The 22,312-nt window shown below is 35.0% G+C and overlaps 1 protein-coding gene across 1 annotated transcript in view; it reads right to left on the minus strand.

The window, feature by feature from the left end:
• Window positions 1–19,649, minus strand: part of Tinag (tubulointerstitial nephritis antigen) — a 76,113-nt gene extending 56,464 nt beyond the window's left edge. Inside the window, exons 1-4 of the mRNA XM_027938270.2 lie at window positions 19,295–19,649; window positions 7,071–7,134; window positions 6,277–6,366; window positions 1,037–1,151 (exon numbers count right to left, since the gene is read on the minus strand). Coding sequence (XP_027794071.2) covers window positions 1,037–1,151; window positions 6,277–6,366; window positions 7,071–7,134; window positions 19,295–19,649 — 624 coding nt within the window. The remainder of the gene's footprint in view (window positions 1–1,036; window positions 1,152–6,276; window positions 6,367–7,070; window positions 7,135–19,294) is intronic.
• Window positions 19,650–22,312: the final 2,663 nt, after the last annotated feature.

Genomic DNA, 22,312 nt, shown 5'->3' on the forward strand with positions numbered 1-22,312 from the left:
AAAAGTCAGTTATTATTATCTTCTCTGAGCTTAATTATAATTTAACAGATCTTGCTACTAGAATTTGAATTGGAACAATAATTCAGGTGATCAGAGCTCTGTAAATTTGAGTTCAGGTGAAATGTTTAATGAGTCACCAGTGGGTTTACAACTCATCCAGCTGCAAACAAAAACCCTGCTGTCTCCAGATGCTGAGAGCGTCTAGGCAGCCAGAGCCTGACTTCTTCATTGCAGACTAGAGAAGTTGCACTCAGTGGCCTGAAGTCCCACCCCGCCCTGGGCATCAGTGACAGCCTTGCATAAAATCAACATCTCAACTAGAAAGTGCATGTAACGGGTAACACCACACACTGGGGTGGAAAGTAAACTCTGAGTGAGTTTACCTAGAGAAATAGAAATTTCTTTATGCAACTTCTCCATTAGCAGATGATAATACATCTTACAAAGGAAAACAAAAACCAATACAAAGTACAAAGCGTAAGTCTATTGGACACTCAGGCAATTTTACAAAGGAGTTTTCCAGGTCACTCTGCAAAAGTGAAGGTATTTTCTTAATGGAAATTTTGAAGATTTTGAAGATTTTGTTAATCATCATAACAAGCATGTTTAAAGTTGCCAGCATTTATTTCAATCTTATATGATACTGAGTAGTCCAAGAGGCATCAAAACAGAGTTTAGATAAACTCACAGAATAACTCTGTAGTTAAAAATAAAATAAGGGTGAGGACTTGAGAAAGCACTGACAAGCTGAACAACCTGTCATAAAAAATATGCTTTTCTGTGAAACTATAGGCAACACCCCTTCATTATTAAAGGACATTATGTGTAGTTGAACTTTCAAAGTTCACATGAGACTTTTGTAGGATAAAACAACCATTTTGGGGAAATATTTTCAAATCGATATAAAGAAATTGTATTTTTGTAACTTCAAAGGCTTACAACTCAATATTTTAGTTACTTTGAATTGCTTTGGACATACATATGAAATACCCCTATGCAAACACATGCACAAATGTGAATCAGGAAAAGCACTTACTGTCATCTCATTCATGCTCAGAAGCATGGGGCTGGGTGGCAAGGTGCCAAGGCGAAATTTGAAACCTTCTTCTAAAGTCATTCCCCAGAATTGGCTGTAGTTCTGCGCTGTCCATCTGCCTTACAAACGAAAATATATACACACATACACACAAATGCACTTGCTGATTAAGTAGGTATCTGTTTTCTTTATAATTTAGATTTGAAAAGAAATTTGCTAATAAAAAGAAGTGCCATGAAAAAGTGCAAGCAAAATGGTTGCTTTTTTTAAAAAAATTACATCTGTGATAATAAATTAGATGTTGAAATGGTCTACCTTTTGTTAAATGAGTTAATTTGTGTAAAGTCCTTAATACTATTAATTACTACTAATAATATAAAATAAACTGATGTGAAGTTTGGTAACAAAACGTAGATTTCTTTCTAGATATATATGTTGTGTTCTTAGAAAAAATGTACTGTTTCCAAATTTAATATTGACATTTGAAAGCAAAATTTCTTTAAAAGATGACAGTAGATGAAAAATGAGAAAGTTAAGAGTAATTTATTCATTGCTTATTTGAATCATTTACAACTCAAGGGCAAGATAGTTTTACTACTTAAGTCAAGTATAAATTTTATCCTGTTTTGTTTATAATCAAAATTATGTACAATGTGATAGGTTCTTACAAATGATTATAAATGCCACTCAAGTTTTAATAATGTGCCTGGCAAGTTAATGCTCTTCTTTCATAAGGCCCATTAAGCCATAAATTTTAAACCACCTTATAGCTATGATTTTAAAGTAAAATCTTCATTCACCTAAGGAATTTCAATAAGAAAACCCCTGAATATATTTGATACTGTGGAATTATTTGAGAGACTAACAGGATCCACCTTGGAAAAAATTGTGAAATCAGTGAAGTATGTTTTCATTGTCCTACACTAACAGCTTGCAGGTATCAGGTCAGAGACATCTGTGGGTCACTTCATTAAGCACTCAATTGAGTGAGTAGGAATAAGCATTTTAAAAAATAAAATAAAAATAGAAGGCAGCTGGAGAGGTAGCTCAATGGCAGAGCTCTCAGTAGTAGAACACTGGCCTAACATACACAAGGCCCTGAACTCAATCCCCAGGGCCACAAAAACTAAATAAATATAGGAAATATTAGATCTTATTAAAAATAGGGAGGAGCTGGGTGCAGTGGTGCATGCCTGTAACACCGGGGGTTGGGGAGGCTGAGGCAGGAGGATTTCGAGTTCAAAACCAGCCTCAGCAAAAAGTGAGGCTTTTTATGCTAAGCAACTCAGTGAGACTCTGTCTCTAAATTAAAAAAAAAAAAAAATAGGGCTGAGTATATGGCTCAGTGGTTGGGTGGCCCTGAGTTCAATCCCCAGTGCCCCCCACAAAAAGGGAGGAACCCTACTTTACGAACCTATTTTTAAGAACCATTTTATGTTCCTTTATGTGTATGTATACCAGATCACAGAATGTGTGTTTTACTGTGATATAGTTTCAAAAAACTGTGAAAGGCCCTATTAACCTGCATTGTTCTCCTTGAACTGGACTTTATCACTTTTCCTTAATCCAATTTAGCTTTTATAGAACCTTCTTAACTTATCTGTCATCTTATCTGGTAAATACCAGAAACATAAAAATGAAAAAACTTTCTCTACCCTCGAGGTGCTTGTACCCTGACAAAGACTAGAAAGAAAGAAATGATTTCAATATGGCAACTTCATTAGCAGTAGGTCAAAATGTGATCAGAACAGAGGATTCAAACATAACTCTGCCTGAAGGAGTTGGCACATTTTCATAGAAAGTGAATTTAATGCTTAGCCTGGAAGGATGAGAATGAGTTTGGAGGCCAAATGTGAAGAAAAGCGAACATTTATTCTAAACAGAGGTAACTCTTGAGCAAAGCATGAAGATTTGGAATTAGTTTGCGCACATAGGGAGTGGCAGATAAGTTAAATGATGAGAGGGGATGGGGGGGCTAGAAAGGGTGTAAAAGGTGTGATAGTGAAAAACCTTTACATCTAGACAGTCATTCATGCTAAGAATAATTGTTTTTCAGAAGGAATGAAATGAAGGATTTTCAAGAACATAAGTGGCAGAATCAAGGCTTTCTTTTGGAAGGATAGCTGTGAAAATATAAAGAATACACTGGAATTTAGTCAAACTGAACACAGAAAGACAACCATGTCGTTTCAAATGATATGTGATAAGGAAATGCACTAAAATAGAACCTAGAGAAACGTTGCATATGGGAATTATTTGGATGTGGTGACATGTTTAAAAAAAAAAAAAAGGGTGGGGGGAATTGAGCTAACCTCAAATATTTTGGTTGACCAGATGGAGGCAGATGACAGTCACCAAGGATAGGTCAAGGTTGATCCCTTCAGTTTGGCATATGTTGATTTTGAGAAACAAATGCAAAATATAGGCCAAATTATCCTCTATACTAGATTTTGAAGTCGTTAAAAAAAAAAATCAAGTTTAGACACTTGACAGATTCAAAATGGCCACAAATTATTTGTAGCTCTCTCCATCAAGAGAGAATCTACTTGCCTAGCCTTTAGATGTGGATTGGCCTACTCACTTGCTTTGCCCAAAGAAAGCAATGGAATTGATGTTGTGTAGCTGTCAAGCTTAAGCTTCAAGACAGAGCTTGCACAGATTCCATCTACACCCTGTTGGAACAATGCCCTCATGTGAAGAAGACAAAGCAAGCCAGCTGGAGACAGATGGCAACCAGCACCAGCAGGCAAAAACAAAAAACAAAACAAAAAACAGAAGTAAGGCCATCTTTGAGAGTTCAGCCTCAATTCCCAAAGAAGTCAATAGATATATGAGCAAGCCCAGAAGAGACCAGCAAGAGCCTCAGTTGAGTCCATTCCAAATTACTGACATGAACAAATGAAAAGCTTGTGGCTTTAAAGTGCTAAGTTCCAGAAGGGTTTTGTGCACTGAGCAAATAACAAAAACAGTTGTGGGTCTCCCTTTATTCTACTAATTTGCAGATTATTATTTGTGCCAATGATTTGGTCCTACATTCTGCCCTATCATTACAAATCCTTTTACAAAAGCTTGACATGTTGGCACCTCAGCTAAATTAACTGCTCCAAGACAGAAATTATTGCATCCTCATCAATGCCACAAATGAACACATTTTATTAATGTTAATTGATTGTCTTGAAAAATAATGCAGGGACTAAATAAGCACTGATAGACATTATGTGGAATAAATAAAGGCTAGAATCTAAAATACTGCCAAGATTCGGGAAAGAAATATTTTAAAGCAAAGGTTTATATTTGTTTATAAGTTATTTTATAATAACTTATAAACAAATATAATATTGAATAATATATTATAATAATATTTTTTTCACACAAAAGCAATTTAAGCTTCCTGAACAGAGAACAACAAACAGCAGAAAATTAGAACTTTCTTTTAAATATAAGAAATTTCCTGCTTTTGTTTCCCAGTGAATGATTTTACTTTTATTCCTTTTCTTCATATCTTGTTTCTTTTAACTTTTTCTTTTTGGTCTGTGCATGTTTCCTTTTCCTCAAATATCCTTCCCTTTTTACTCTTTTTAAGTCATGTACTCTTTAATGTTTGCTAAGAAAATGCAAATTTCATACCTTTAAAAAAAATTCCTAAAATACCCTGGTTCTGTGGCACATACCTGTAATCCCAGAGGCTCAGGAGCCTGAGGCAGGAAGATGGCGAGTTCAAAGCTAGGCTCAGCAAAACTGAGGCACTAAGGAAATCATTGAGACCTTGTCTCTCACTAAAATACAAAATAGGGCTTGGGATGTGGCTCATTGGTTAAGTACCCCTGAGTTCAATCTCTGGTACCAAACAAAAAACAAAACAAAACAAAAAACCCCTAAAACATGCTCAAAATAAACAAATAATGGGGAAAAAAGTTCCTTCTCCCAAGGAAGGCAACATTCCCAATAAATTCTCAACTTCTGTGCTCCTACTTATACTTTTTTCCTACTATGGATTCTTGTGTACTCTATAACAATGGGAATCTGGGCTTATCTACCACAGTTTCTTGGAAGCATGTGCTAGTTAGGTCCAGCATTTAAATCCTCTTAGGAACCTTTTCAATTCATTTGTCAAGATCATGTTCCTTGAGAATTTATATGTCACCTAGCCACAGAAAACCATAATTGGTTTTTCCTAGAAATACTTAACAGTAATCAAGTTATCACCTAAAATATTAACCACAAACACAGAGAAGAATTGAGAATGATTTTTTAAATGTTAATATCAACAAAAGTGACTTTCTATATTTTGTCTTCCACGAAAATACTTTGGGCACATTGAACTTCAGTGTTCCCATTGTGCTGGGAAACAAAGTGTTTTAAGTGTAGAAGAGAATGAGATTTCTATTTTTAAAAACAACATCTCAGAATGACTTCACTTTTAGAGCAGCTGGACAATGGATCTTTTTATATGAAGCCTTGTACAGAGTGTGGAAGATGCTATCAAGGGATACATAGTGATACATAGAGATTTGATCAATGGCAGTGGAGAAATTTTGAGACAGGTATTGGCCAGCCTATCCCTCTCTCAGTTCTGTGTTGTGCTGGTGCCTACATCTTCATTCTCTCGATGTAAGTGGTGAAGCCACCTCATTTTTAATCTATGGGAGAGCATTAAACAATTTTTCCAATGTTTAAGTGTAAGTCATTCCTATCTTTATATTACTAGCAAAGTGGTTCAGTCTGTCTTTTGAATGAGCTATAAATGAATTGGCTAAATATCAGTCACTTTAGGAAAACTGTCTAAATTAACTTGTTATCTGAGGTATCATCCAGATAGAATACTATCCTATGAAGGTTATATCCTATCTAGGATAGCTGAGCACAGGATTGGCTTGGTGATACAGCAGCAGAAAGAAAATGATGAGTGTGATAAATCAATATTGCCAATATCCTAATTTTGCCTATATACTTATTCAGTATAATACTTCCTCTACTCCCCACACCCACACCATGACACTTCTCTTTCCTAAATGATTCAATACTAGATTGTACCATTCTTTTTTATGTGTTAATTTTAATTTAATTATTTATTATTCACCTTGTGCATTCTAAGTGTACACACCTTTTATCTCCATTCCCAATTTCCCCACTCTTTCTTTTGAATAATGACCATTTTTAGGAGTAAGTAAAAAAAATTGTTTGAGATCTGAGGAGTAATTAGCAGGGCCAAGAAAGTGGTAATGCAAGATTCAGCTCACCCATAGTCTCCTTGATTGACATGTTCAATTAACTCTGGACGAACAAGGCACGTGTGCTGGGAACATTTCCACTGCTGTCCTGAGCATGTGCTATAAAGATACAAGAATTACAAATGTGGCCTGGCCTTTATAGAGTACATTTCAGAATTAACATCAAGAGTTGTATATTGTAAAGATATAAAACATAATTTCATGATTAATGTTAACCATATGGTTGTTTGATTATTGGTGAAATACATCATAAAACAGGTATTAGCAACCACTCAATGGGCTCTTAACCTCTGCTTCAGCAAATAATAAATGATATGGCAACATAGTTACTAAAGTTTTAAAACAGGATCATTTGGCAATTAGATTTGATTCCCTTGTATGGAGAAACTTTCTCTGTAATCTAAGCCTTTTAAAGTAGCATGTTTTGTTTTTTTGTTTTGTTTTTTTTTTTTAATGTAGTCATGCTAAAAAAACACAGCTTGTCTGTAGTATATTAAAATCTGAAGTATATTAAAATTTTTGTTGTTAGAATGCATACCTAATGCAAAACTGCTGTATGATCAAGGCTCATTATCAAAAACAAAACATCAAGCTCAGGTATTAAAAGATACATGCATGATTATATTTTCAACATTCAATAAATAGGCCTATAAAAATTTACAAGTATATGATGTCTTATGGAATATGACTTTGTGTATACATATTTAATTTTATCTATTTGTTTTGTTTCAAAACAAATCTTCCTTTTATTTGAAGAAAAAAATTCATAGACAGTACAATTCTGTTCTGAGTAAATTCATTACCAGGAGTTGCAATTTTCCTTAATTACTGATCCTTCTTCATAATGTTGACCATCTCTGAAGCAACCTGTCAATGTAACATGTAAACAAATTAAAATTCTAATCTGGATAAAGTGCATTAGCATTACAATTAATGTAAGACTGTGGTTAGTTTTTCAAACATGAGAAAGCATTTAGTGCCAATCTGATCCACATCTTGTTCATGTCCAGGTTGATAAATCAAATTCTTCTGGCCTTGTTTATCTTTAAACTGCATATTATGTTCAACAGAGAGGATTTATAAAGCATGAAAACTCAATTAACAAGGAATTAATCACTAACTATGCTGCAAAAATAATGTGTTTAAATAGGTAAGCAATATAAATATTTGAGTGTAACTATTTGAATCAGTTTATAGTACTTATTTTAAAATTTATTCAAGTCTCATAATTGAGTATAATTAATTATATATGACTAGAGCAAGTAATTAGTAGTGTGGCCCAAAATACAAAAAAATAATTCATTGAATTTACCTTACAAAGATAAATTCTACTTTTTTCTTCTTTGGGATTGGATCAGGAGAAAAATTCATGAAATCAGTAAGACTGTAGCCATTTGTCTTCGAAGTCCAAATATTTCTTAAATATTAACTGAAATTAATTGATAACTGTTTTATAGAATCGACTATTCAAGAGACCTATGGTGAATCATCATAATATGAAAACTATGAGTAAATTGCTGTGAAACTAGTACCCCAGTTACAAGTTAAATAATTTTTGAAAATATTATTTGATGAATTAGCAAAAGAAACTTTAAAAAACAGTTGTTTTTAACAAAAACATGTAATCTATGTACCATATAAATGATCCCTGACTTATTTATAACATCATAGTGAAAAGTATGTACTTCAAAAATTCTCCAAGGGAACTATGCCACAAGTCACATCACTAGCCCCAATTTTGTTTTTTTGTTTTGTTTTGTTTTTTTTTAGAGACAGGATTTCACAGAGTTAACTAGTGCCTTGCTTTTTAAAAAAATATTTTAAAAATTTAGTATTAGGTGAACACAATATCTTTATTTTATTTATATTTTTATGTGGTGCTGAGGATTGAACCCAGTGCCTCATGCATGCGAAGCAAGTGCTCAGCCACTGAGTTACAACCCCAGGCCAGTGCCTTGATTTTTCTGAGGCTGGTTTTGAACTCCCAATCCTCTCACCTCAGCATCCTGAGCCTATGTCTCCTGGCTCCTTTGATTTTTTTTTTCAAAAAATTGTTTCATGGGAAACTTTTCACAACTTCTCCCTGCTTAGCTTATACTACAGTTTACCTTTTAATATTCTGCTTAGTAAATCTAAGCCTTTAATATTTGCATCTATTGGCCCTTTCCCATCGAGTTTGATAGTCCACAATCATGGAGAGAGAGACACCACATTTCTTAATGCAGCAAATTCAGGCTATGGGGAAGAATTAGCTTTCATTCAAGTTCAAAATTTTAATTGCTACACAGTAGCAATAAATTAGATATTTTTAATAACTGGCACCATGTATACGGAGACTCTAGAAGTTTTTACTACATAAGAGCAATAAAGAATTTTAGAACAATCCAAGTTTAGGTGTAAATCTAAGGGATGAACTTCCCTGTTTGTAAAGGAGAATGGGGCCAAAGCCAGAAGATTTTTAATCATAACCTCATGAATCTTGAGTATTAGGCATACTGGTTGTATAGATAAAAGGAACCAAAATTACAAAAGTCATAAGGGAAGGAGACTGTCCCTTCTCTGACTTGTACTCTAGCTAATAATGTGGAAGTCAAGAGAAGTCCACCATGAGGTCTGCCCCACATCATTAGCACTAAACCTAGTATAAACCAAAGCATTTCTTGTTCATCCTTCCTTAATGTCAAGCCAGAAGTACCATGAGAAACTACATTCACTTTCCTCTCACTGAGATTTGGTTTTTCTAACAAAATCCATAACCAGCTACCTCTGACCTTGGTCAAACTGCTGACACAGGCTTCTGTTCAATACAGACACAGTCCTCTCCATCCTTTGCTATACTCCTTTCCAGTGTGTTTCTCATTCCCCCCACAGACTGAGAAGAATGTTTTAAAGTTTATATCATGTTACCTCCTGCTTAAAATCCTCAAGTTGTTTCTCATCAAATTTAGAATAAAGTTAAATTTTACCATGACCTGTAGGGTTTTACCCAAAATATCTCTGCCCTAAATCTTTGCCCTATTTACTCCCATTGTGCTGGCTGGGATGGGGTTTCCTAGAAGAATGAAGGGTCACCATGACAACAGTAAGGAGAAAAAGAAATTGATGAATATAATTTGGAGCAAAAGCAAATGGAACTCACTCATGGATTGATCTTGGGGAATGAGGAAAAAGACGAATTGAGATGGTTCATTAGGATGTTGGCTTGAGCAATAGAAGGACCGTGAAGTTATTAATGAAACAAATGAAGTCTTGTGGGAGGAAATCCAGAGTTCTACTCTGGGTATTTTAGACTTGGATTAAATCTAAGTTAGATATCTTAATGGAAGTGTCAAGTTGACAGTAGTTGTTAGAAGTACAAAGGTAAGACAAAACTGAGCATGAACTTGATGGATACTAAAATCTGGGACTGAGTCAGTGTCTATTGGAGGAAGTAAACACAGGAAAGAAAAGGTTCTCTAGGACTGAGCTCAAAACACTGTAGCTGACACTCAGAAGAAGAAACCAGTAAAAGGTAGACTGTGCACAAGTATCAAATTCAGGAGAAGATGGTATCATGGAAACCAGGAGAAGGAAGTATTTCACACAAGCAATATGGTCATATTTGTTCAGTACTGTTGACGCATCAAGAACAAGAAACAGTCTTCTCCTCAAAACTTCTCATGGTGAAACTATTAAATTATATGTAATTTGTCAATAACTTCACTATGAGAAATTTCAGTAGAGTAACTGAGAGTGACATGCTCTAGGAATAAGTTCTTAAGAGGCTATGAAGTAAAGAAGCAAACTTTCAGATATTCCCATTAAAGGGATGAAGGAAATGGGAAATGGGATGGCCAGAAGAAAAGGGAAAAAAGTGTATGTAGAAAGGAAATTGTGTGTGTGTGTGTGTGTGTGTGTGAGAGAGAGAGAGAGAGAGAGAGAGAGAGAGATACAGAGACATAGGGAGAATTATAAGTGATGAACTTGAGAAGACAAGAGAAGATGGGATTCAGAGCCCAAGAGGGGAGATCAGTTCACTATAAACAGCAACCCGGATGGATGGAGGTAAGTTGAAAACTACAATGGTGGGTAGAGAGAATTCCAGTCTGATAGATTTATTTTTTTCAGTAAAATATATATGAAGCATCTTCAGAGTGAGTTAGTCAAATTGATTGCACACATAGCATCTTGACTGAAAAGTGAAACAAAATATTAAACTAATGACTATTGAAACTGACGGAGTTTTGCAACTTTAAAAGCCTTTAAGACAAAATTAGGTAAATTAATATTTGGAGAGTTCGTTGGTCTTGTAGGTTTGAGGAAAGATGATAACATGGTGGTACAATGTATTTTGAAATACTTCATCAGAGTGTGTTATAATTATCTTTGCTGGTCTAAACTGCACTGTAGGGAAGCAGTCACTTGCCCTAATTAGAAGTGCACACCCCACGGGCGGTCAGTGGCATTCATTCTGAAAGGCCAGCCTTCAGGGTAGCTGCTGCAAGAGTTTCCATTATCCTTATTTTCATCAGCACTAGAGTTAGTTAATGAATGTCAGAAATGGGCTCTCATTGGCAAACATCAGTGGGCTTGTTAATCAGCATAAAAGTTGTTAAGTAATCGGCTCTCATTGGTTAAATGGATAATATTCATTTATGTGGATTAGTTAAATGATTATATCATAGTCCATCTTTGTGCACACAGTATATATATATATATATATATATATATATATATATATATATATATATATATATATGTTAAGGTCAAAGTCTTGAACCTTTAGTCCTGGTGCCTATGGACTGATCTTTGTGCAGTGTCCTGTGTCAGCCACTGAGAAGAAGAATTTCTCCTTCCCTGATACCCACCATGAGGTAACAGTCCTATCTCTGTCATAATATTACAGGTATCTCCAAGAAATTTTTTTCATGCAATATAGATGTGGGAACACCTAAAAGGAGAAAAAGTGGAGTTTTCATGGAGCTTACAGAGGATCTATGAATTAGATATTTCTCTTTACCAAAGTGTATTTTTGCAATGGTCAATATGTGTAGCAGAATTTGAACTGTGATTTATCTTCATTATAATATGCTTAAGGATGTTGCAAAGGAGTGAATCAAATGTGTCACTGGCTTACATACTTTTTATCACCTACACAAACACAGAACTGCACATTATCAAATTAGCTTAGGTCTGTTGGTGACAGATGGTACATGAGCTATTTTCTTAAGATCTGCTACTCCAAAAGGTTATGCCTAGAATGTCTCCTCTGTCTCTGTTTTAAATTCTATCACAGGTTTTATGTATCTGGTATTTGAATATTCAATTACTGGAAACTACCATCAGATATGGGCGACAAACACAGAAGTAAGATATTTATTGATATGTTTGTTCTACTTTCAGTTATGGAGAATTGATACATTTATTTTTTAATTCTTAAGAAAATGTATAGTTTGAATTTGTTGACTTAAAGAGTTCTTAGGGAAGGCATAAGAAAAATAATTAGAAAGTAGTACCTAAGGAAATCACTGAAAATAATCTCTAATAGATTATAAATGATCAACATAGCATCTCAGAGAATAGTTCTTCATAAATTGCAGGAAAAACTGTATAAATAATATACTACTGTCTTTTATTTTAATTTTGCACTTTTCTTTCAGTTTTGTGTAGTACTCTTTTTCTTTTCAACTAATTACTTCTCAAAGTAAGATAAAACAAAAGGAAAAATTACCTTCATGAGAGTCAATTATAGTCTCATGTGAACTTTTTACCACTAAATAAAATGATTAATTGCTTACCTCTGTAATGAATGGAGTAAGAACTTTACCTGGTACATAAGTTCTACCTAAAATATGAACCTAAATTGCAATCTTCACAAAATTCTAGCTCTTAAGCAAAATTGGATGTTGAAGAAGTGCTAACTGCTCTTCTGAATGGACCATATGCTTTAAATAAGAAAGGCTTAAATATATTTTAGTACATCAAAAGCACTACAGCTTGTACAATGATGCCAAGACTCCAGATTGAAGCCAGGTGTGGTAGCTACTCAGGAGGCTGAGGTGGGAGGATCACTTGAGCTCAAGAGCTCCAGTCTGGCCTGAGCCACATAGTGAGAATACCAGCTCAAAGGGGGAAAAAAAGATATTAAAAATTGAAATAATTGTTTAAGTCAAAATGCAATCATTTAGATAGCCATTGTTTTCAGAGAACTACACATTCTTAAATTGGCGCAGAGCCTGCTGTGGTTGTTCTCATTATCATTCTTCATTATTTTTAATCCTGTAGTAGAACCCCATTTTAGGGAGGCACATTGCCACACAACAAAATAAAATGAGGTTTGGTATCCAGCCTCTCTTGATGGTTAGCATGGCCATGTCACTACATTCTGGCAAAAGAGATAGGAATGGAGGTGTTCTTCCGTGCTCTAGAATACTCCTTGTAATGTGGGGACCACACCCTCATTCTCAATTTCATCTACTGGGACTTAACTGTGATGTATGGAGTACGAGGAACCACACAACATGGGGGCTATGTTGTAGTGCTGTGTAGGAAAAGAAAGCTCAATGGAGCCTGGTGCTTCAATGACATGAAAAGTCCAGACTAAAATAACCTCATGTGTTAAAATACGTATGTTAATTAATGTTGTCAGCAATCTGATATAATCTTCTCTAGTACATGGTATTTACTGAGTAAGTACTAACTATTTTTATATACTCTACTTCCCAGGGGAGATTGTTGGATTATATTATCATCCACAATGAACACAAATGGGGCATTTGATTGTTACTAAATTTCAATGATATCTAATTGTTTCACATACCTAAATCTTCTTACCCACATAAGGAATATGTTTCTCAAAATCCCAGGCTTTATAATACACTTCTCTTATCACCCCCCCAATGCTTAATTCAATGATAGATGCATAACTAATTTAAATATAAATTATTCTTGTAAAGGTGCCAAATTTCAAATGAAGGTAAGAATTGACCACTGAAACAATGGGTAAATAATACTTTACAAATATATTTTAACACTTACCTCTTGTATGAAAAAATCATACTTTTGAAAATATTTTTTAAAATTACATAGAAATAAATTATTTATTTATTTATTATTTATAAATAATCTATTTATTAACTTAGCAAACACTGAACTTCAGAAAATGAAAATACTCTAGATATCATTTCAATCCAAATCAACCAATGTTTACTAAAATTCTCCCATCTCATGGCACTGTAACTAGTGCACAATAATTAAATCATCGTACTTCCCCTCTAATCAGCTTTCTATATAGTTGATATAAAATAACTAATCCTTTTCAAAAAATAGAATAAAATAATGAATGAAGGCACCAGAAGGGTGCTTGAAATAGTTGTTGGATCCATAATAAGTGCTCAATAAATTTTAAGTTAGGAAGATGAATAGTAGGTTCAGTAAGGTGATAAAAAAAATAAAAAACATGCTACTTAGGTGTGGTAAAGAGACATCTGTTAATTGTCTACTATTTGGAAGGTGATCTAAGAGGTGAATTTACCTTGATCAAAGAACCTGATTCTGTCACTAATAGAAATCATTCTTACATAAGAATATGATCCCCAAGTAATAACATGATGATAAGACATGGAAATACATACATACCATATGGAACACAGTGCCATGTAATATCACATTATTAGCATACAACAGTATTATTTAAGTTCACCAATTATTTCAATGATTATACCAATGTGATAAAATACATAAATTCAACAAACATACATGAGCATTACTCAAAGTTATCACTCTCTTTAAACCCAAAATACATACAATAGTAGTGACCTAGGGTTTTCATGTACATTTGTGTAAGCTGGGTAGTGAATAACAGTGAAGACTCTACTGACAGAAATTACAGATATATGAATGTTTTCCTTGATATAAAGAAGCTGATTCATAATGGGATATGAAGAGGAAGCAGGAGAGGAATAGACAAACTCTAGCTAGGGCAGAGGGGTTCGAGGGGAAGGGAGAGGCATGGGGTAATTAATGATGGTGGAATATAAGGATCATTATTATCCAAAGTATGAAGACACAAATTGATGTGAATATACTTTGTATACAACCAAAGATATGAAAAATTGTGTTCTATATGTGTAATAAGAATTTTAATGCATTTTGCTGTCATATATAAATAAAAAAAGAAAGAAATCATAGATATATTGATATTGGCAGAAAATGAGAGAAGTGGGCCAGGAAAGGAATAGCAAATGGTGGGTAAATAGCCAAATGGAAAGAATATGTGTTACCAAAAGTGACATCAACAACTCATCTCCAACTGATGGCTGTCATGCATGACAATGGGTCCATAATTGTCACATCTAGCAACATTTCAAAAGGGACTAGAAATTTGGATTTTTAAAATGAAAACTCCTGAATTTTAAATGCTTCTAACACATATTATGCTATTTTCTGTTGTTCTATTTTCCATGTATCTGTGAATCAATAATGAGATTTTATCTCTTTCCTTCAGATTATATCATATCATTTTTTTCTTAAAGAATTAACAAGGACCTTCTTGTTAAACAGTAGCAAAGATAGTTAACATCCATGTTTTGTTCTTAATTTTAAAGGAAACACATAAGCAAACTTGTCATTATGCATACTGTTTATTTTAGGATTTTGATATGAAAATATGAACTGTGACAATGAAATGTATTAATATTTCTAATAAGAGAATTGAGAAAGGTTTCCAGATAGTATATGACCTTTCATGAATAAGTGGCATTTATCTACAATAGCAATAACCAATATATAATATATATTTGTTAAACTATATAATTCAAAACAAATCTTAAAATGATCCAAAACTAATGGAACAGTTAAGGCCACTAAGGAGAAAAATAATTTAATTCCATTTAAAGACATTTTAATGACAAGAATAAGGGAAGAGATATTCTACACTCTTGGATGAGATGTATTTTTAAGACTAAAATGATAGAGTTCAGTTGTCTTCAAATAAAGTTTTAAATTCTTGTGCTTACCAGAAGTTTCAGAGAATAGAGGGGGGTGGAGAATGAGAAAAAGTTGATCAATGGGCACTAAGTTTCACTTAGATAGGAGCAAGAATTTCAATGTTGCAACACAGAATGTCCATAGAGAATGTGGATTGCAAAAAGGTGGAAGAAAGCATGTTGAAAGCTTTTGCCAAAAAGAAATGATAAATATTTGAGGAGATAAATATGTTTAACTTGATTTAAGCATTCTACAATATATGCATGCATGAAAACATCATGTCACCCCATTAATACATTTTTATGCTTTTATGCAGAAATTAAGATAAATTTAAGTAAAATTATAAATTTATGAAATATTGCTCAAAATTTAGCTTAAGTTTTGAGGAACTAGATAAACTCTTTAAAAAAACACACAACTATATATGGAGCCAAGCTCTGTATGAATACCTATAATTCCAGCTACTTGGGAGGCTGACACAGGTGGATCACAAGTTTGAAGCTATAATTGAGACTCTGTCCTAATTAGAATATGATATACTCCATATTTGCACAAACATGTCAAAATAGAGTCTACTGTAATGTATAACTGAAAAGAACAAATATAAATAAATAAATATGTCTGAGGATGTAGCTCAGTGGTATAGTGTGTATCCAGTATGTGCAGGATCCTGGATTCAATCTCCAGAAGCAGAAAAGAAAAGAGAGTAAAAAGTGTTTATGCAAGATTAAATGTCTACATGCCCTAAGTCACCCTATAACAAGGTGAAAATAAGTAGATTTGCTCTGCTAAATATTAAGATATATTTCTGTCTGTGCATGGCTCAAGATGAAATCCCAGTATTTATGAGACTGAGAAGTTCAAATCTATTAGTAATCAGAGAAATGCACATTAAAATAGCAATGAGAAATCAAGGTTTCCTGATCATAGAAATAAAGATTACAAAGCCAGATGGTGCCAAGTACTAAAGATGTGGGGTAGACAAGGCCTTATAGTCCCGGGGGAGTTTGGACTGATGCAGCCACTCCTGAGAGCCATGCGTCAGGACTTAGATTAAAGGAATATATATCCCAAGCCCAGAAATCCCAGTGTTATCTTTGGCACACAGATCCATAAGAAGACATGTATGAAGTCGTCCATCATGGACTTTTTTATGGTACCAGAGAGCTGTAGGTAATTGAGTTGCTCATCCATCATGAAAAAAGCAGGTTGGTAAATGACAGGGAGGAACATCACAGAAAACTAGGCATCAGCCAAAAGCAACAGACTAGGTATACATTTTGGAAACAGAGAGCTCCCTCAAAAGGGTGCTGGCTGGAAAAAGCCAGGAGTAGAATTTAGTCTCTAACATAATAGAGATTATATGAATTATTAATTCAAGCACACAAAATAAAAGTGCACATAAAAGCCAAAGAAGGGAAAATTGGTTGTGGAGGAAGATGGGAATGAGTCATAGACATAAAAATAAAAATGGGGGTGGGGTGGGGTGGGGGAAGAAGTGAAGAAAGACAGAGAAGAAGTTAGAAAAGGAGGGGGTTGGGGGAAGAAAAGAAATCCATCCACAAATAAGACATAAAGCTTCATGGACCAAAGATGATACTGTGCCCTAATAAGGTTTAGCTAACTCAACTTTCTAGTCCAGAGAGTATAAAGCATCAGCCTTATATAATACCTTTAATTTTGTTTTAATACTGTCTGTGTGGGTCAAACAAACTACATCTTTCAACTGGAATGCCGTGTGAGACCTCTTGCACAACCACTAGTGTTGGCATTTAAGAATATTCTTATTGAATCCTTCTTAACTTCTTTTATTTTCCTACCTAATGACTGACTCTGCAGTTTCTTATAAACTTATGCTGCACCTACTACATTCTTAAACCTATCTCCCCTCACTCTAGTCCCTAGCTGGCATGCACTCATGCTTCATGACTCAGTTCTAATGTCCTGGGTCTCACTGGCTTCAGAACTTTGCTCCCGTAGCAATCCCTTCGAAGTGTCTTTAACTTTAGTAAGGTCTCTAGAGAAAGACTACAACTTATGAAGCTTCCACTTTAGTGCCATCTGAGTCTATAATTGCTACAAAACTAGTCCACACCACTTTATTTTCTCCTCCTCAACAATATTACTCAAAATATAATATAGATGTAATTTGTGGGGACAAGTAAAAACTAAAATTTGGACTCTTGTCCAAAAATTATTAAGAATTTTAAGATGGTAACTTCAGAGCATTAGACCCAGCATGGGATGCCTGTGAGCACAGGGGGCTTTTGTGATTGCATGTTATACATCTAAGAAGGCAACCCTATTCTGGCTTAACATCTTTCAAAGATTTATCACAACCAAATAAAACCTCTAATCCCTAACATGGTCAGAAAGTCCTGTCACAGTATGACCTCTACTCACTTCTCAAACCTCATCTGGGTTCACTTCTCCTCTTCATCACTCTCTGGAAACAATGGATGTTGTCCAGTTCTAAGACCATGAGAAGTTCCTCTCTCTCAGATCTGCAACACTCTTATCAACTGTTTTCCTGTTCACCACATTTCTGTTCCTCACCTATCAGCTTAAATGTTTTCCCTCGGTGACACCCCAATCAGGTAAATGTTATACATTATGTTACATCTTAATGTTATATTGTGGTATACCTTCTCAGAACACCCTAAATATTTTCTTCAGGGAATTTATCACAACTGGCAGTTGTACAGCAAATTTAATAAGTATCTTACACATGCCCCCCAACTTGACTGTGACTTCCATGAGACTAAGATTTTTGTCTCTTTTCATTATTATTATTTCCTGCTTGGTGTCACCAGCACCAAGCACATTGCCTACCACAGCACAGATACTGAATGAATAATTGTTGATGAAGGACTAGTTCTCCCATTCTTAGTGGAGTATCTGCCTCTTCATAGGATGAAATAAATGTTTGCTGAGCTGCTGTCTATTGATAAAATGCAAAGCCTAAGACAAAGGCAACTCTATGGAAAATTTTAAGCACAAATATATGGTTTAAAGAAGGAGTTTTTGTTTTTTGTTTTTTTTTTTTTTTCAATTTGACATTACTGAAAATAAAGGTAATTGCATTTGGATTTTTAAATGAGATCTGGGTTTTGAAGTAAGGATATCAAGTCCCTGATTTATATATGTTATGTTCCAACTAAACTTTATCATCATGAGCACCCACTTAGTAGTATGACAGAATTCTAATTAACCCTAATCTTCTGCTGAGGAGATCTGATACGACAAGAGACAGAGAGAGCGGCTCAGATCTAAGTGTATACGTAGTATTTTTGTCCCAGAGCTTAATTATATCAATTACTCAAAATCACTAGCTATTCTCATATAATTAGAGTAGTATAGTAAATTCCGCTATTCTCTTTGTGGGTCATGTGCACTTATCCATTCAATATTATACATTCACTACTCTATATGAAGCTCTCTTTTCTTTTAATGATCTGAAAACCCCCACACTGGCAAAACAAAAATACATATGAAGAATTTACTTGGTATTACTTAGGTAAGGAGAGTGACTGACTTTATTTTGCTTTTTTCCTGGTTTTGACAGCATTTCTAATACCACAGATTCTAATGCTAAGGATCCGTTTGGCCCAGGAAATAATAAGAAAAATGTTACATGAATCTGTGGATGATCAGGTATGTGAGAGTCTCCTGGAGGTTATGCTCAATAAAGCTTGAGAGTTCTAACGTCAGCACATTTTATAAAGAAAGAAACAAAGAAGAGTACCAAAACTGGAGACAGATCAGCGCTTACTACCCTCGGACCAGAACTTTCCTGAAAGTGCCAGTATGATGCAGATGTCCTGTAACTGAATCAAAGCACTTTAATAATCCAAAGAAATATATCCTGGCATTCATAATGTTTATGTTTACTTAATTGAAGGAAAGAAAAGGGAAGAATGGAAAGGAAGGAGGAAAAGAAAGAGGAGGGTAAGAGGGAAGGAGGGGAGAGAAAGGGGGAAAAAAAGGAAAGGAAGAAAGAAAAGATTGTCAAATCTTGTCATGCACTAAGACAATGCATAATCACATCCCCAAAACCTACCTTCTGGGTACCAAGGCTGTGTGTGAGGAGGCCATTCTTTCTCTTCGTGGCAAAAGGACTTGTAATCAGGACAGCAATCAGAATTTTCCCTTTCACAGAATTTATCACAGTAACACAATGCATTTGCTTCATAGAACTCAGTAACACAGCCATCATCTCTGTCTTCACAACAACCAAAAGTTCTACAGTACTGCCCTTGGAAAATGGCTCTTTTGAATAGAGTACCTTCCAAAATGGTGTGATTCCTAGTGAAATAGTCTCCAAGGTTCACTTCTCTTTGAGATAAATAATGATTTTCCATCCAGATTTCTGTAGTCAGATAAGAAAAGATTAAGATCTTATATCCGGTCCACATTCTCTGGAGGTTGAGGAGCACTTCCTCTTTCAATTATATCCAATACTGTTGGTCTTGGGGGCTTCTCCTTGGAGTAAGAACTCTGATTATCAAGACACCTCAGCCTAACCCCTGAAACTGAGTCTTCATGTGAACCGAGTATACTTCCTATAGTTAAATATTAATCAGGAATTTCAATGTTTGCCCAAGATAATACAAATGTTAGACATAGACTATTATAATATAACAAAGTTAAAAATTTATATTTCATATAATGTCAAAGATTGGTCTTACCCTCAAAATAAAACCTAAATTCTTATGCATAAATGATACATTGAAGATTGCTTTCCCCTAATAAGTCTAGAGTCTTAAATCAAAACCTCTATGGTATGTCCATGGCCCAAATTATGGCTGTAATACTACTGGCAAGGTGTAAGAATTTCAAAAGTCAAAAATGCAATTATTTGTTTCACCTATTTGCACTGTAACTAAAATCCAGGCTCTCATGAAGTTGCCTGCTAGGATCTGTCATATCAGTTACAGTTGCTCTAAATCATGCCTAGTCCCACACTGGCTTGATTTTCCATCTGCACACCATTTACACCAAAAGCATTTTGATTTCAAGGCTTAGTGGAGCCTGATTCATCTAGAAATTCCCTGAGGGTGACCTTATTTCTTCCCACCAGTATCCCTACTTAGCATTAAGGGAAACTTGTAGTATCTATAAGGCAATTCATAACCAAGAAAATTTAGTATTCTCTGCTAGACAGCTGTGGAGGAGGGGAGTTGTAAAAGAAGCTCAAAGGTGACGATGTCTTTAGTCTTTCTGTAGAGCTGTGCATTTACAGTGGATTTTGCTAAACTGTATTTATTCATTAACTATAATAACTTGGCTTTGGGATAAGTAACCAGGAGACGATGATTCAGCAAGAGTGGCTGGGTGGACTCATGGAAAGGAGCTGTCTTGGCAATGAGAAACCTGGACGCCGGTCCCCAAGCTACTGTTTAATTGGCTCTATGACCTTGGGATAACCGTTGCTTACCTCTTTGGCCCTCAGTTATTTTTCTATAAAACAAGGGTCTCCCTCTCCGAGGCTATTTCATAATTCTAATTCTTCAAACTTCTGGCTTCACATTTTATTCAACTCACTTTTATAATCCTCAATGTGCCACTTTTTTTCTGATACTTCCTTCTCAGAATATAAACAAGTGTCTTTTTTTTTTTTTTAGCTCTGCATCTTGCTGTCACTATCCATTATTCCCCTATCTCTTCAACCCAAGAAATGCTGCTTCTACCCCCTTGCCACTCAGGAAGCCACTAAATTACTGCAAAGTATTATATTGCCAAATACTTCCACTAATGATGTCTTAATACCCAATTCCTATTGCCCCACATCATCTTTATGATGCATGTATCTTTTACAGCATTCTAAAAGTTTACATGTTAAGTGTACTCCGAAAGAAAAAGAAAGAAGGAGAGAAGGAGAAAAGGAGGAAGGGAGAAAGAGGGGGATAAGGAAAAAAGGAGAGGAGAGACGAGACTGGGAGGGAGAAAAATAGTAATTGTGTGAGGTGATGGATATTCATTACCTTGATCATGGTGATTATTTTACAATGTCCATCAAAACACAAAGTTGTGCACTTTAAATATATACTATTTTTACTTGTTGATTACACCTCAATCTGGGGGACAAAAACAGGTTGCCTAAGTGTTATCCTAAAGGAATTCAAATTCTTTCATTCAAGTTTTCCCACCTACTGGCAGCATGTCTTTGGGAAAGTGACAACTACTTCAATGGGTCAGTTTCCTCATCGGTAAAATTAGAGGAATAATATCATTTGGACAATATTGTAGGTGCAGTGCATGGGACATTTAAATGAAATAACATAAAACACTTCACACATCACATGTCGAGTGTCAGTTGTAATCAGTTAGTCATTATTGTCTATCCTCCACGTGGAAACTTTCCTCCTTTGCTTTCTTTGATTTCATTCTCTCCTGATTCTCATCTAATTCTTCATAAGGCTCTCAATTGACCAGCTTGCTCTTGGGTCCATTTCCTTCCATTCTCAATGATCATTAGAAATATGCTTTAACTAATGACCTCGACTCTCCCTACCCCACCAGCCCCCACACCTCATATTCCCTCAAACTTCTAGCACTGGATGCATTTAAAAGCCATGGGCCACAAGACCCTGTGCAAGACAAGTCCCCAACCTGATTTCCTGACTTCAACTTATACCACTTTACCACTTCCTTATATTGGTTTCATCTTCATATTAGGGTTCTTGCCATTCCCCCAACATGCCTGGCACTCTCCTATCTTAGGACCTTTACAGTTGCCCACTGAATACCTTCTCAGGTACTCACATAGCTCCACAGCTCCTCTCTCAAATCATTTTGAAATGGCACCTTCTCAGAGAGGACTTGCCCACACTCCTTATAGGAAAGGACAACCATTCTTCTGACCCAGCGCTCCCATTTCCAGTTTTCTATTTACCACTGATAGATTATAATTTTATTTAATGGTTTTATTATTTTCTGCATTTCCTCTCCAGATAGTAAGATCTGAACGTTATAAAATGTTGTCTATTTTGTTAATTCCTTTATCTCTAGCATCTATAACTGAGCTTGGTACTCAATAGGTGCTCAATAAATATTTATTTAATAAGCAAATAAATCT

The sequence above is a fragment of the Marmota flaviventris genome, chromosome 6 (genome assembly GCF_047511675.1).
Source record: "Marmota flaviventris isolate mMarFla1 chromosome 6, mMarFla1.hap1, whole genome shotgun sequence".
NCBI classification, from domain to species: Eukaryota; Metazoa; Chordata; class Mammalia; order Rodentia; family Sciuridae; genus Marmota; species Marmota flaviventris.